General features: G+C 37.5%; 1 protein-coding gene across 1 annotated transcript in view; it reads right to left on the bottom strand.

Annotated features, from left to right (window-relative positions):
• The window catches only part of ATP8A1 (ATPase, aminophospholipid transporter (APLT), class I, type 8A, member 1), a 375,206-nt gene that overhangs the window by 50,578 nt on the left and 306,962 nt on the right, over nucleotides 1-17,666 (bottom strand). The window contains exons 27-31 of the mRNA XM_006898188.1: nucleotides 10,697-10,771; nucleotides 10,479-10,601; nucleotides 7,203-7,281; nucleotides 3,954-4,015; nucleotides 880-936 (exon numbers count right to left, since the gene is read on the bottom strand). Coding sequence (XP_006898250.1) covers nucleotides 880-936; nucleotides 3,954-4,015; nucleotides 7,203-7,281; nucleotides 10,479-10,601; nucleotides 10,697-10,771 — 396 coding nt within the window. The remainder of the gene's footprint in view (nucleotides 1-879; nucleotides 937-3,953; nucleotides 4,016-7,202; nucleotides 7,282-10,478; nucleotides 10,602-10,696; nucleotides 10,772-17,666) is intronic.

Below are 17,666 nucleotides of genomic sequence, written 5' to 3'. Positions count from 1 at the left end.
GAGAGGGACATCATGCTTGGGAGGGTGGAAGGACGGTGCAAGAGGGGAAGACCCTCTATGAGATGGATTGATTCAGTGACTGGGGTAATCGGGATGGGTATGTCAGAGGCAGTGTGATTGGCACAGGATAGAGCAGGGTTTAGGGCTGTTGTGCATAGGGTCGCTATGAGTCGCAAACGACTCGACGGCACATAACAACATCAACAACTTTTGGTCTGGTAGCGTATCTCTTTACCCAAGAGGCCACTAGAATTTCCTAAATATTTCTAGTCAAATAAGTCCGGGATCTTCCCATTTTCCTGGGTTAGTCTCAACATAAAGTCAATAAGCTCAGAGCTCTGAGAAGCTGTGTGAAACTTAGACAAGCACAAACAAACAAAAAAACCCAACAACCCCAAAACATGCTACAATCCCCTTTAAAAATACTTTAAAATCCCAGCTGTCATTGATTTGGTTTCAGCTTATGGTGACCCAGTATAGATGTCAGAATAGAACTGTGCTTTGTAGGGCTTTTTCAATGGGAAAATCTGAAGTGGACAGCCAAGTCTTTCTTTTGAGACATGTGAGATGTCTCTGAATGAATCTGAGTCACCAACGTTTCAGTTAACGCTCAGTTGTTGATGGTACCCAGGGATTAAAAAAACCCACAACACAACTTTATGAAATCTGTTAAATACGATGCTTCCAAATGAGAATCTCCAGTCCTCCCCTCCCTGCTCCCTTGCAACCAATAAACTGTGGAACTATAATACTAATACTAATACTAATAATAACAATAATAATAATAATAATAATGATACACACATCTAAAATGGGAAAAAAGTAAGTAATATGTAAGCAAATGTGACATTTCATGGTTATGATTAGAGGTATTCTTACCCAGGTCCAATATGATGTCTCCAATCCAGCTTTCAAACACACAGTTATCACCACAAACTAAAAGAGAAGGAAAAAAAATGTTATTATATTTAATAAATACAGTAATTGATCAGATGAGTAGAAAGGAGAGCTGTACAGTGGTATCTTTGAATCAGACTGTGGGGTTAGTACATATCTGTAACTTGCATTATAAGTTCAACAAGAAAACATGTGAATTAACTCAGTGGCTAAACATAATGACAAAGAGTCAGAAATGCTTGCATCTCACTCCTATTGCCCTTCCCTGCTTCTCTTTACCTCACAGCCTGAAGTCCAGACATGAAGCTCTTGGTATGTGTTTCTCTGCACTTTGAATAATCCAAGAACAGCAGTGAAGAGAGTATGCTTACATTTACACAAACATTTTTATTTTATGTCACTCTTATGGAGATTAAAGTCTAATTAATTAACATTTAAATAAAATTATGAAAGTGAAATAACTAAAGACTAAGACTAAATATAAACTTTTACTCTGCAAGCTTAAAAACTCTGCAGAGTAGGATATAACAGAATCGATGCTTCTGAGTTGTGTTGTTAAGAGTACTAATTATCCCCCGGACTGCCAAAAGAACAAACAGAATGACCTAGAAGGGGTGCACCCAGGGTGCTCCTTAGATGCAAGGATGGTGAAGTTTTGTCTCACATATTTTGGGTATGTTGTTTGGAGGGGACAGTCTTTGGAAAAGGATCATGATTGGAAAGGTGGAGGGTCAGCAAAAGAGAGAAAGACCCTCAATGAGATGGACTGACACAGTAAGTGGAGCAATGGATTCAAGTATATCTGAAATGATGAGGATAGAACGGGATAGGACAGGGTTCAAATCTACTGTTCATACGACTCTCTGAGTCACAGATAACTTGCCAGCACCTACCAATAACAATTACTCCCTCAATGATGTTCATGCCCACTGATAAGTGACTATGATGTCAATGCTGGAACGTGGAACCCAGGGTAAATCTGTGTTTACTATTGTGTAACAGCATAAGAAAATGCACACATTCTGCACCAGACCTTCTACTCTCAAGACACCACCACTTATTAGCCAGGCAAGTTGCTTCACCTCTCCATGTCTCTCTCTATTTGTAAACTGGGACTTAATAAATAAAACACACAGAGTTTGTTTGTAATGTAAAATATTAAACATGAAACATTCAGAGTAGTGGTCAGCACTATTAATAATAATAGTAATAGTTATTATTATTATGCACATTTAATAACAATAACATTGAAAACCTGATGCTAGCCAAGTGATCTGGACTTCTTTCTGTCATTTGTGGTGATGAGTGTGTGACACAGGTAATCGAGAAATGCTTGGAGTGCCCTGTCATACTTCCAGGCCCCATACAGGCTTCCACATAGGATCTGTATTTGCATTATGACCCAGTGGGATTGTTAAATTCAGTTAAAGTGAGACAGTTAGGCCTTCTCAGCAGGATACAAACGGCAATTTAGGATTAATGCTCATGGAAACAAAACTCTTATTAAAATGAACTCTTAATTAAGTCAAGCTATATAAAAAGTTTGAAAATTAGAGACAGAGTTTAAAATAAATGAAATAAAAACACCCTTCTGGGACATAGGGTTGTTTTTTTTTTTTTAAATCCCTGGGTGGACATGAACAACATCGGGTACTTTTAAGTATCAATAGGAAACATCCATGATGTATTTTGTTGATGATGCTGGGTGCTGTTCAGTTGCTTTTGACTCACAGGAACTCTATGCGACCGAGGAGAACTGCCCCATTGGGTATTTACTGGCTGAAATATTTATGGGAGTAGATCACTGGAGCTTTATCCCAAGGAGGTGAGTGGGCTCAAACTGTCAATCTTTTGGGAAGCCTTCAAAAGCTTAAGGATTCTAACTACGAGGGCTCCTTCCATGACATATATTCTGATACACTTCTAACTTACTCCAACAAGTATGTGTATAATTCTGAATGTACAATAATGTTGGGTTAAGGTCAAACAACCACTTTTGCTTCTCTCTTAACTACTTCAGGGGCGTAGTATCAAAACTTAGAATCCCTTGGTTCCTTGCAGACCTTCACTTCCTATCACTCAGTTATTGACCAACTTGATAGCTCAAGACAATTTAGCAGTTTTCCTACCCACTGAGCCAGTCAGTCATAGGGAGAGCTCATTAGAATTTAGAACAGTAAGTATGCTGCCTTCCATACAGAGGAAGCTTTGTCAGGAGTGGGTGCTGGAGAACAGAGGAAGGCCACTGGGCAGACGAGGAATTCAGAGTTGAAGGTTGGAGGACACTTTCATCAGATACTAATTATGTGACCTTGGGTATTAACATTCAAGTAATGCTTTTGACTTTTAAGTTGAGGATGGTTTTAAAACCTTTTTCCACTCTTTATTGAGGGATGCCCTGTCACAGGATACTGGACACAGGATACTGACTCTCAGAGGGGCTCCCATGCCTGGCAAGGCATAACAGTCTCAGTGTCTGCAGATATTACTCCTATTTTAATTATCCTGACACTTTAAAACAATTATTAGTGAATACTATTTGCTATGAATTCTGGAAAGCAAGAAAGCATTAGTAGTTGGGGGGGGGAGGGCAACATAAATTGAGGAAATAGGGATGAGAAGAAAAAGCCAAATCAGGGGACAAGAAGAGATATGTGGAGATAGTGAAAATAACTGCAACCAAGATCCCATCATATCAGGAAATCTAAATGAGATTGTAAAAACCAGTAGGGATCTGAAAACACAGAGCAATAGTGGACATCAATCAGCAGTGATTAATTTTATAAGATATACAATGCATGGGAATGCATTATGAAACACATTATGAATGCATGTATGAAACAAAATGTGAATGGGAGAAAAGTTAAAAAAGAAAGGAACTCCCCCCCCCCAAATCTTAATGTAAAGGAATCATTAAAAGTCAAAACAGCTTATTTCTTCTTTAAGGGAAAGCATAAATAACCCTTCAATATAGAGATGGACATATGTAAATTTGAGCGTGGGGAGGGGGGGGTGAATCCACTTTACATGCAAACAAGGCAAATGTCAATGCTCACAGTGTAAACAAAGTTACCCAGCAGCAGATAATCCGAGGTTTTCCCATTTCCAAATACATTACCTGTGTGAAAAGAAGAGAGGCATGTTAAAGAGGAAAACGAATGATGCTTTTCTAGAATTCTTTCTAAGAGAAACGAGAAAGTATTGCAAAAGAGAAAGGAAACCAACTCCACACAGTGGAGTCAGAAATGAGGCTTTAAATTTCATCTGCCATCATTTCTATAAAGATGGTCTTAAACTCTGAAGCAAAAAATTGGAGACAATTTTTTTACTAACTGAGGAATGGAAGAAGAAACTATGGCATTATCTGTAAGCTAGAAAACTGACGTCTAGTTGGGTCTGCCTCAGAGCTGACCTTCCAAAGGATTTCCGGTCACTATAAATCACAGCAGAAAAGACTGCTCTTTTTTCTCCTCTACGTGGATCCAAACTCTGGGTTGAAGAAGACAATTCCCTCTCCACTGGGCCACCAGCGCTCCATAACAATGGTTAATGGTTCAGCTGGAAAGAATCATCAGAATAGGCAAACCCTATTTCCAGGGTGTAAAGGTTGGCTATCATCAGGAGGGGCTGTGTGGCTCCATCCTGGGGTCCTGAAAAGGTTCTGGAACCATCTGTGGTGGCTGTTGTACAATTCTGTGAAAATACTAAAACTACTGCATTGCACACTTTAAAAAAAAGGTGAACCTTATGGTTTGTGAATTATTTCTAAAACCCAAACCAAATGAACAAATTAAATCCAAAAACTCTGTTGCTTTTCTCCTGGCTCGATTTTCTAGACTTGAATTAGACGTTCTCATCACAGTCTCATGACCTAGAAGGGAGTTTGGTGGCCTAGCAGGTAAGAAGTTGTGCTGTCAACCCAAAGACAGGCAGTTCAAATCTACCAGCTGCTTTGTGGAAAAAAGAGGGGGCATCTCTTCTGTGATTTGTCTCTGAAAACCCACTGATCAGCTGAGTTGGTTCTGACTGGATGGCACATGGCAGCAGTATGGTCTAGAAACTGAGACACATTTACTACCGTGCTGGTAGAGCAGTGAATAAAAATATGGGATTACTACTGTCATAACAATAATATCTAATCATGTCAGTCCTCCAGAACGAAAGTAGCATAGTGGAGCAGACTTGGGTGGAGGGATTGAATAACAATGAAAAGAATTTTTCTTTTACTCTCCAACAAGAAAAACGAATTGGAGAGGTGGGGTGGGCAGGGAGAAAAGTGCAACAATGAATGAATGGAAATGCTAAGTTTCTGTAAATTTTCATGAAAATCAATTTAAAATAAAAGAGATATGAGATTAAAGTTTTATGATGGAATCTCATGGTCAAGGGCTTAATTGCTAACCAAAAGGCTGGCTGGCAGAGTCTATCAGCTGCCAAGAGTACTGAGAGGATGAGGCAGTCTGACTTCAGGAGGATTTACAGCTCTGGAGACTCTGTGAGGAAGTCCTTTTATAGAATCGCTTCACAGGTTGGAATCAACACCACACTAGTGGGTTAGGTTTTTCCCATCTAGGATGTGAAATCATCCAGTGCTGAGAATACAGCATGAACTAGCAATTCCCTGCCCTCTTGGAGCTTAGATTCTAACAGAGAAGAAAGATAGTTAGGAAACAGAAAGATTGAAGAAAATGCAGGATGGCAATGGGATAGTATGTGGGGAGCGGGAGAGGCGGGAGAGGCAGGCAAGGTGAGTGAAGGTCTCTCTGGGCAGAGCTTTCAGGGATGTGAGGGAAAGAGCTTCTTGAGATCTGAGAGAAGGAGGGGGCAGCAAGGAGGCCAGTAGTGGGGCTCTGTGAGGGGAAAAGCAGAAGAAAACCAAGTTTAGAAGAGGGTCAGGGTCAGGGCTGTGGATTCTGTTTGGAACACACTAAGTAAATGCCTTTTTGAGTTTGTGAGGAGGGAGGGCACTTGGTGTGATTTACACTTTACAAAGGTCACTGAGGTTATCTGGGAAAGAGAGACTGTTGGTGGGCAAGAGCCACTGTGGTCTCTTTAGTTGGTAACCATTCACTCAGAGACAGTAGGGTACAACCTGTACGGATTGTACTCATATTCACTCACAGAAGAATACTACCTGCAGTTACATTCACTCAGAGACAGGGAAATATGGCCTAAGTGGCATCCACTTCCTAAATAACATGGCTCCAGAAACCCTATGAACTTCGATAAATGTTGATAATTGTAGACGGGCTTAAAGTCTTTTGCTTTGAGTCAGTTGTGCTTGACTCGAAGGCAATCAACAACAACAACAACATGGACATTTACTCAAATATTGAGATATGACCTGTATAGACATTTACTAAGAGACAATAAAGTATAGTCTGCTTGGACGTGTATTCAAAGACAGTGAGGTTCAGCTTATTTGTACATTCACTTAAGGGACAGCAGGATGTGGCTTGAACTTCTATCCTTGCAGCGACAGAAGGGTACTGTCTATATTACATGCTCTGGACTTACATTCTCTCAGAGACACTAGGGTAGGGCCTGTACTTATAAAGGACTGACACATCCTTGGGTAGAGTGTGTGCTGTGTTTTCAATCATTGTCACTTTGGGGCAGACACACAGAATGGCTGTCTGTCTTCCTGCAATCTGTAGGTGAGGTCTGCTCCAGGCCACGGCAGCATCCACTCATCCATCACCAAGCTCTCGTTTCTACAGTGGCTACTTCATCATTTTTATGGATATAGGAAATACACCATGATACTATCGCTCAAAACCGACAGAATAAAATCGTTCTCTCAAAATGAATACAGAAAATGCTTACACTCTAAGATAAATTAAAAAGAAAACAAAACACACAAAACAAAACAAAACCCACGTTAAAATCCCTTCAAACATCAGCTCAAGTATACTTGAAAATACTAGCATGCCTGATTAGGCTCCATATAAAGAACTTGATACAAGTCTCAAAGGTGTAATAAAACAGACTCCATAAAATATTAGCACTTATTGTCTTCAACCTATACATCAACAGGGGGGAAAAGGAGCCTAAAATCAATTCTCTGCAAGTTTGGAAAACATGAGACGCAAAGAAGGAAAGCTTTGCATATATTAAATCACTGTGCTCCTAAAGGAATAATAAAAATTTTTAATGTGTGTACAGTGTGGGGACGCATGCGCTGTAGCTTAAGGAAAAGACCATAAAACAAAAGCACTGCTCTGCTTTCGAACATATATTGACAATGAGTTATTTTTTGAAAAAGTAAAAAATCATCTCTTAGCATTCATATCCTTTCTACTTACCATACTGAAGGGCTTTTAGTGGAAACCAAAACAGAATAACTGAGTGGAAGAGGCCATTTAAACAATGAACCCAGAAAACCTGAGGGAAAACAAAATCCATGAGAACCGTTGGCGATAAACTAGCTCTGTGAACCCTGACCTTCCTTTTTATCAGCGAGCAAGATTCACAAAACGTGTTTCTGTCGGGCCACCACTGTGAATTAATAGAACTGACAGACACTTTCTGCCTCTTAGACCTTCATGGGTCATTTATTTATTTTTATATTTCTCAAAATGTTGGTTTTTTTTTTCAGCTCCACTTTAATTTTTTTTTCTTGGCCTTTTTTTTTTTTAAAGGCCAAGCCTCAAAAGTTTAAATTTTTGCCTGAAAAAGAAAACAAAATTGAAAAGAAATGATATTCATTAAATGCCTTAATGGGGCTATTTTCATAATTCTAGAAGGATAGACTTTTGAGAAAGTTGTACTTTGGGGAAGACCTTTCTGTTTCCATGTGCAATAAAAATCTAACCTTTCAGCGTTAAGAAAAGAATGAATAATCTTCTCTCTCTACATTCATATACATGCTGTATAACAAAATGTCTAGCACAACATTTAAATTGCATAATTCCTTAAAGCAAAACACTGTGTCTGTGACTGTATTTACAGAAGGCTTTCGCAAATTTGTAGCACCTGTCAATATCAAGCTTCATATAATTATTACATCTTTTAGCAACAGTAACTTTCTCATATCAATGGTAATTTAAGAACAAGAGAGCAGATCAGTACTTCCTTTGTAATGTGGATGTGGAAGATTAAGTTATAGAAAAACTGTTTAAAATTCTTATGTCCCTCTGAACAGTTGTAATTTTTGTCATTTGAAAGTGCTTCTTGCAAACAAAACTTAGGCTAAATAGAATTGGCATGTATTAATAGTTTTAAGCTGTTCAAACAACAGAAATTAAGTTGCCTGCCTCCCAAAATTTTCCACTGTGATCTTGATCTCCTTTGTTAGCTCACTCAGGCACATAGCATTGTATGATCCAATTTACGCTCCAATACATTACACATTTGAACTTGTGTTACTCATTAACCTTTGTCTCTTCTCCTCACTATGTCATTACCACACGTTTTTATTTGACAGAAAGCACAGGTGGGTGCAAGAAAAATTAGTTCTACTTTTCCATTTTCCTGACCGAACTTATTGTCACATGCTAATCCTTTAACCCCTGTAGTGACCTCAGAACCTCTGACCCTTTTTACCATAACAAACGTAAGCAGCATAATTCAGGGCAACAATGCTTCTCTCCTCTGGACCCACAGCAACTGCTGGGTATACAACCATGCATTTTGCAGGCACTTGTCCCTGAATTTTAAAACACTTACATGGGATTTAATCAAGGCAGTTTAAAAAAAAAAATAGAAAAAGTCTTCTAAAACATGGTTGGTAATTTGTGTAAATAAAGTACAAATATGACAAATATTCATACAGAAATGAGAACTGCATGATCTATTTTGATTGACCTGGTGATTTTTCAAAACACACACACTTTATTTTACACAGAGCAGAATGTCTTTTTAATAACAAAAGAATGACAAATGATACAAGGAATGATGCTTTTGCATGAAAACTATACTCCTTGTTAGACCCAACGCCAAGACACAGAACTGTGTCCAAGTTATCATGTGCAAAGCCAAGAAAGTAGGATGAAGAGTGTTGGGTAATCCTTTGAGCATCAGTTTATGTTCTTACGCTCAGCATTGTGATCTGAGGTTGAGAAGCAAGCTCCAGAGAGTGGTATTATGGGGATGGAGCTGAACTAGACGGTGGTCCCTGGTTGAGCTGATGTGACTGGCTAGGTGAGTGAGAATTATTAGTAGACCAGTAGATTCAGAACTTTCCTTTCCCTAGATTACTTTTTCAGGGCAATAAGAACTCATAGTCCAACATATCAGCTCTAATTGTGGCTTTCCACCAGAAACCTCCTATCATAGTTAATGAAAAACAATATAGCAATGCGGGAGAATTTTGTACAAACTGGCCAATAGATATTAATCCTCAAATAAAAATACCAGTAAGTAAAAACATAGACATTACATACAGCAATAGTAAAAGGCCCTATTATAAGTTTTACTTTTAAAAAACAAAATCAAATTATTTAAACTATTATTTGCAAGTTGTGTGGGCATGGGCACACACACACACACACACTCGTATCCACTTAGCATTATAAGTTATGGCACCAAACACCTGTTTCACTTTATTCTTTTAATATACTGAAAATGCATGGCATTGGGTAACTGTTATGGATTCACTGTTTTAAAATATCCTATATTAACTGTCCTACATTCAAACCACTGAATTCAAATTACACAGAAGTAACAGTAATATGTTAATTAATGCAAACAGCATTGAATGGGAAAAATTCTATGAAGATGTATGTATTCATTGCTTTTATAATACTTGTAATAATTAAAACCACAAATGCTATAGTAAAAAAAATGGCATCTATTTTCTTTTAAAGTTTTAAAAAATGGCATCTATTTTGATTCTTTTAAAGTTTTTTTATTCTTCCACACTAATTAGAAACTTGAACTATGAACACTTTTAAAGGTTAACTATGCAGCAGAGAGCATAAAGCTAGGCAGTGTTTCGTTGTTTCTACATAAGAAGTGCTATGAGCTAGAATCTACTTGATGACACCTAACAACACAATTGGAAGTGTGATGTTTTGTTGCTCGATGAAGCACAGATCATAAGTGATGTCCATATCCCATGCGCATTATTTAGGACAGAAAGTCAGAGGATGATTTTAGAGAAAATGAGAGGTGCTTTAATCTGTAATTTTATTTCCAAGTGCTGAGGACTGTGACTTTCTAAGCGGCTACCCAGAGACTATGTTTTTAATGAGTAACACAAACAATCCAAAATTCTAATGAGGAAAATGTTCCACAAAGCAGAAAACTGATAGCAATATAACACCTCTCACTAAGTGGCAAGGCAGCTCTTGTCAGTCCTGGATCACTCTTGAGAGGAGTAAGTACTTTTCAGAGACAGGACCAAAAGGATGACTACTAGTCTCAGCTTTCCTGCTGCCTTCCAAACCCAAGGCACTGTGGGTGCACATTAATTTTATAACAAACAAACTAAATATTCTCAGTACAACTTAGAACTGTAATCAAATATGACTTGAGGCTCTTTCAAGTTTGAGTCATCTTGGTTTTGGACCAAGCTGCCCACATTGATGAAAACAGTTAAAAAAGTAACTCTGAACATGCTTCGGTGTGCCTAGTCTCACCTTGGTGTTGAAGTCCAGGGCATTCTGGGTTGTTTTATATAATTCAGGGTACTTCAACATATTCTCTTTTCTGCACGACCTCTCAAATATTCCGAGAGTTAAGGGAGGCATTGCTGTAAACATCTAAAGGGCACAAACAGGTCATTATGTTAGGCAACCAGTGTGATGTTTACCTCAAAGTACTCAGTAATAGGAATATGCTGATGTTCTAAACTTACCACATTATAAAGGCCTATACACCACCTTTCAAAGAGGATCTGTCCAGAAAAGCCATTCACAAAGGCGAACCAGATCTACGAAGAAAGCAATCCCAAATTAGAAAATAAAAATATAAACACATTACTCTGGCCCTGCCATGTATCCAAGAATTGCCTAACAAGGTCATTAACATATTTTTTTTTAAAATTCATATTTATTTACAAAGTTAGTATACATTGTATTAACATATTTTAACAACTCCCTTGAAAATGAGATTTCTTGATCTTTTAATTTAAAAAGTTGCTTTTGCAAATATTTTTCTATTTAAGCCAGAATTTATTCTATTTGTTGAATTAAAAAAGAGAAAAACCAAACCAACCAATGACCTATATGTACATTTTTTAAAAGGAAATGCAGCCTGTTCTAACGGGCATTTTTTAAACTTTTCTTCTGAAAGACTGCTAAATTTGTAGAGCTTAATTTTCCTCTAAAGTATTTATTAGAAGATTATTATTTATCATAAAATATTTATCAAGAAAATGCAGAAAATAAAGGACTGATTTTCTATAATAATACAATTATGATTTTCCTCTACACTGACTGTATACCTGTAATTCATTTATATCAACTCTTACATTTATCTTACTGGAAACTACTTGTATGCAGCGCTAGAGCTTGCTCTGCTCTCCTCAGCATCACACAAAATGCATTTCTACAGCTGTTACATATTCTGTAAAATGATGTTAACAGATGTATAACTTCTGTAGTATGGATGTAATTATTTTTGGACAATTAGCTTGCTTCCAGTTTTTGCTATTATAAACAATTCCAAACTGAAAAATTCTTGGGCAGAAATCTTGCGTATCTCTATTTTCTTAGAGGAGTTTTTTAAGAGGGTCAATTTTTTAATGGGTCAAAGTTTATGCACCTCTTTATTAATTCTTAGCCACTGTCACTAGAATGTTACCTTTGCATGCAATGCACCCTTTTGCAAGCAAGTAAATCTTTAAATGCTTATCTACAGTTGCAATTCTCTTTAAAACCTTGACTTTGGAGAGCGTACAGAAAGTTATCACCAATATTTTTAAACCAAATGTAAAACGAAAGTCCAGTAAATCAGTAATGCTTATCTTTAGAAGACCTAAATTATACTTAAAAACCTGACTTATTAGAAAGAGTAAAAAAAGTTGGTCCAAGAATGCAATTACATAAACAAAAACACAAAACAACAACAACAAAGTGTAAAAGTAAAGCTGTCCCCAACATCCTGGTCAAGTGACTTTCTGAGTTGGAGTTACAGGTTCTTTGCTACACTTCACGTTTCATTTAATCTCATTATGGAAGCATGAATCGCTACAAATTCACCATTTATCAATATGTACCCCAGGCTGGCCTCTCTATGCAAAGGTTCTGTACCCGCACCCTCTTCTTCCTTTCTACAGTGTAAAAGACTGACTGAGCCTCTATGAAAATGAATGTCTGCTTCTTGAAATGGAAAAGAAAACAAAGTAGCAATGGTACATGAAAAAAATGCACTCAGATTGTGTTTGGTTTGTAACACACATCAACAATAACAATTCACAAAAGCATCTAAATTCAGAGTGAAATGGGAAATCCTTACTTGCTCTGTTACACATATTTGCAAAGGAGAAAAAGAAAAAAAAGTGAACATTTGTCCTAAGTACAGAGTAGGATCATTTGTGCATGCAAACTGAAGCATTTAGTGTGGCCAGTAAATATATTCCTTAGGTTGGCACTGCTGACTTTAAACTCCTTTTCAAGCCCAAGTATATATACAAGTTGACAAGGCAGACTTTAATGCTCTGTATGAAAATGCTTTCACATTTGGCTTTGCTGAGACGTGGATTATGTAAATACATATTTGTGATCCTCTGGGTAATGGTTAATGTTCTCCTTGAAGGCAACAGGAATCCTCTATAGTGATACTAAGAAATGCTTTCCTATTTCTTTGGGTATGATGGAAATGAGGCATTTTTAAGCACACACTTACAATGATAGCTTCTCTATAATCTGTCAAGATGCGGTCCACTCTTCACCGGTATGAAAAAAGCCATGATTTAAGAATACCAAATTTCAACTAAGGGATGCCATTTTTACCAAAGATTGGAGCTATTAACGCCTTTTCAAAACTGTATGTTATGTTTGTGTTAATTAATTTGTATGTGGGACAAATACTTGAAAATGAGAACGTTTCTTAATTTCTTTATATATCCATGCTGTGCTCATCCATAGGCTTGAAATTCAAGACCCTCCTTTCAAATCCATGAAGCCTTTTCTTCAAAATCAATTATTTTGGAAGAAGAAAGTTTCAAATTAAGAATAATTTGCAAACAAACATGTCTAAGCACAAAGTTTACTTTCTAGCATATATATTAAGTGCTTTATTGCAGAAATGAATAGAGTACATGACTATCAACACATATTTAGCTCTTTCCTTTTTATTTTCTCTCCTGGAGGGTGTGTGAACACATTTTCTGAAACTCTTTGCCGGTGTTGTCAAATGCAAATGTTGTCTTTTATTGAAAAGAGAAAAAAATAAGAGAGTTTTTAAAAAACTTTAAAGATGACTTACTGGTCAGAACAGAACCTCTCACTATAGTATTTTATACCTTCACACGAACATTTTGAAATTCAAGCACATATATATCAAAAGAGAAAGAGAAGTCTTTTAATAATGAAGTATCCTCCCAGAGGTTGATTTCAGGTTAGTCTGAGGTATCTATTAAAACCTCCTAGTTCGACAGCCTGAAAACCAGTGGAGGGCTGCTATGAGTTGGAATCTGTTCAAGAGCAGTGGGCAGTTGTGGTAGACTGACTCAACCAGAACCATGGATACAGAAAGAAAACACCAACTCTCCTGGGGAGGAATCTAGATTATTGAATAACTTCACAGGAAATCTGTCTTCCAGCACCTCTTACCAGGAGGGCGCTACTACCTACCTGATTTTAATCAAAGCCTTTGAAAGGTACAGACAGACTATGTTGTTGAGGGAACTTAGCAGAAAATCATTTGATGGAAATGGTATTTTCTTAAGAAGATTTCAGAATTTTTTTTTAAAGGCAAGAACAAAAGAAACTAAATAGAAACACCCAAACTCAACACTGCAGAAAGAAACAATATTTTATATTTTCATATGTGGAAATGATCCTATCCACATTTATTTCTCTAAATATATTTTACAGCAATGGAGCTGGATGGTAACATTCTTGGCGATACAGTAATGGAAAAGCAGTTTTTGCAGATAATCTACAAACCCCATAGTGTTCAAAGCTATTCATTTACTAGCAAAGAGACCCAGACTTGTCTCCGCTGGAATTATTTTCTATGTTCCACGTCTCAGCAGAGGCGTGGCAGCTAAAGCTTCACAGACTCTTTCCTGGTGGAGCATTTCTGCATATTAAACAGCAGCTTACAAACAGTCAATGAGTTCTCTGCTCCCACGCCTGATCAGCACAAAAAACTGAAAGGCGAGATTCTAGACTGGCAGTTGTCCTCACTAGAGACATTCAACGATGTGTTTTCTGTCTATTCATTCACAGTATTGACATGAGCCATTAACATCTGCAGAACTTGTTTTAGCTGGCAGAAGTTGGGTATCTGGGAATTGATTTAAAAGGTCAACTCGTTTCCAAGACTGTTGAATTATATTCAAACTACATTGCTATAAAGTGCTAAAAAAAAAGAACTTAAAAAATGGGATTTCCAGTCAAGTTTAGCGCGTACTTCCTTTGTAAAGTGTAAAGAATTTGATCAGTGTTAAATATCTCTTGAAGAGGCTTTACGTACCAAGCCAAGGGAAATTTAAAGCTTGCTAACCACAAATCACACATTTCTGGGTTTGAAAGAGAACAGAGATTTAGTTCTTTTATTTGAGTTTAACTTATCTCTCTTTTCCCCCATTGCTACTGATATTTTATCCCCTTCATTGCTGCCAGATAAGTTAGATTCTAAAAATGGCATGTTAAAGAATTCTTATTTTACAAAACAGATACTTGCAAGCAGATACTTTGTTTGTAGCATCTCTAAAAGTCTATAGCGAGAAACTATATATATTAACATTCATTTTAATGCCAATGTTTTGGGATGAGACCAACATATAATTAGGAAAACTGGCAATACAGAGAAAATTTGGAATCAGAAATAGCAATTTCAGAAAAATATAATTTATATGAATGTTAAGAGGAAAGAAATAAGCATTTTTTAAAAAAAAATTCACACAACCTATTTCAGAAATGTATTTTGCTTCAACACACAAACTAGCCCATCAACGTTAATATAATGTAATGAACAATGAATACATTAATGATTTTTTCTGTGTTTGCTCCCAACTATTATTTTACCTAATGAGTTGTAACCTAATTATAGAGTTTCAGTACCAAAGAAATGAAACTTCATGTAAGGGCACTCTGGTAGCTCTGTGGTAAAGAATTGCATTGCCAGTGCAAAAGTATGCAGTTCAACCCAGCAGCTGCTCCACAGGAGAAAAATGGGAAATCTCCTTGCATGTGATTTATTCCTTTTGTGAACTTGCTGGAGGGTCAGCTATGGGTAAATTCTGACTTGATGGTACAGAACAACAACATATTTCAAAAGTAAGTAATAGCCAAATTCATAATAACTATGCTTGGTGTTCTTGGAACTGGACAATGGATGACAGAAGAACTGATGACTTTGAACTGTGGTGTTGGAGAAAAATACTGCCTATCTCGTGGATTGACAAAAAAACAGACAGACAGGTCTTGGAGACGGTGCAGCCAGGGTTCTCCTTGGAGGCAAGGAGGATGATGCTTCGTCTCACAGATTTTGGGCCTGTTATTAGGAAAGGCTATTGCCTGGAGAGGGACATTATGCTCAGGAAGGTGGAGGAGAGGAAGATCTTCAAGCAGGTGGACTGACACAGTGACTGCAGCAATGGGTTTCAGTCTGTCAGAGATTGTGAGTATGGCACAGGGTAGAATATGGTTCAGACCTATTTTTCAAAGGGTCAAAAATGAGTTGTACTTGACCCGATGGAATCTGACACTAAAAGCATGCTTGGTGAGCAGTTCAACATGGAGAAGGATTTCTTTATAATAACTTATTTAAAGAATAAGTATGAAGAAACAATACTTCACACTTTACAGCAGAAAGTCAGTTGTTTTCATATTACCCTTTTAATACATTAGTTCCAAACTATCTTTGTTGCAGTTTTCTTATTACATCTGTAACAAGTAGTAAACAGGTTGTTCTACTTATAGCTGTGTAAGAAGCAGTGAGCCAACACATTGAAGGGCATGAAAGAGCAAACATCTATATGGAATCCCTTGGTAGATTACAGGGTCTTGAGTTGGTCTCCTGACAGGAGTGCAAGATGGAGGTCAGGTTTTCTTCAGAAGCTCTAGAAAGTTCATTGTCATGCTCTGTTGAATGTGAAGAGGAATATGAATTGATAACCCTTTAAATCTGAGGATTACAAATATAATTTTCTGAGGACTAAAAATTAATATATTAAAAAGGTAATAATTGACTGGTTGTATCTTGATTAACCATTTGTTGTTGTGGTTAAGTGCCATCAAGTTGTAGATGACTTCACAGTAACCCTATGAATGAAAGACCTGAACACTTGTATAACTTTTGTCCTTTTTCCAGGTTCATAGGGTTTCCAGAAGAAAGCTATTTTGGAAGTGGATGCCACTCCTGCTTTCAAGCTCGTTTTAATCTAGGAGCTCCACCAAACACTGTCCACCATGGGTAACCATTACCACATCTGACTCATCAGGTCACAGTGTTAAGCTTCACAGCAACCACTAGTTACCTCTGTACAGCAAGTGAACACACCAGGGCTATATGACCTAGAAGAATATTTCACACACACACAAAAAAAAAACAATTAAAGACAGGCCTGAGGGACATAGATTAGAGTCATCCACCTTTGGCTTGGTGGCATCACTTTCTGTCCACTAGATCTCCACTGATATCTCTCTATGCTGTTGTTTTAACCATTTAGTTAATTTATTTAGCGGCAAGTGTCTACCGCTGGCTTGGAAGATAGGGGTGGTGGTCTCCTTTTGCAAATCAGCCACTGAAAACCCCGAGGGCACACCGTTTGACTCTGATATATGTGGGGCTGACACCAAACAGAACAGATGCAATGGCATGTAGTGGTATCCAATATGGGAGCCACTGGACACATGTGGTTCTTGAGTACCTTAAATATAACTTACCCAAATCAAGAGGTGCTTTCTGTACAAAACACAAGCTCATAACGTTCTACAATGATATAATTTAAAATACTCTGGATTGAATAATAAAATACCTTAATAAAAGTCATTTGATGTTTTCTTTTTATTTTCACTAATGTGGCTCCTAGAAATTGTAAAATTACTTATTCAGCTTACGTTGCATTTATTTTTAACAACCTCTTAGGGAATGGGAACTATATTTGAGTCACTTCATGGGTCATGGACAAAGCCTAGTGTCTAGTTCCCAAGAGGTGCTTGAGAGATGTTTGTAGAATGTAACACATCCTTTCACAAGTTATAATCATGACTGAAGTTTCAGTTTTAAAATTGATGTTTTATTTAATAAATGATACAGACATTCCTTGCTGTTGACAGGTGCCATTGAGATTATTTATAGTGACACTATACATGGCAGAATCAAAGTCTGCAGAACCTACTCATTGTCCCCATATCTACTGTACTTCAGCCACTGTACCAAACTACCTTGTTTACAGCTGTCTTCTCTTTTGTTGATCCTTTACTTTTATACACATTTTGTCTGTCTCTACGGATGGTCCCATCCGAGCAACAAGCTCACAAGGTATGTTGTTGTTGTTGTTGTTATGTGCCGTCGAGTCGCCTGCGACTCATAGCGACCCTATGAACAACAGTCCTAAACTCCACTCTGTCCTGTGCCAATCGCACTGTCTCTGACACTCCCATCCCAATTATCCCAGTCACTGAATCAATCCACCTCATAGAGGACCT

Source organism: Elephantulus edwardii, unplaced genomic scaffold, assembly GCF_000299155.1.
Source record: "Elephantulus edwardii isolate Elephantulus edwardi_28Jun2011 unplaced genomic scaffold, EleEdw1.0 scaffold00222, whole genome shotgun sequence".
NCBI lineage: Eukaryota > Metazoa > Chordata > Mammalia > Macroscelidea > Macroscelididae > Elephantulus > Elephantulus edwardii.
This window is presented reverse-complemented; position numbering and strand designations above follow the sequence as displayed.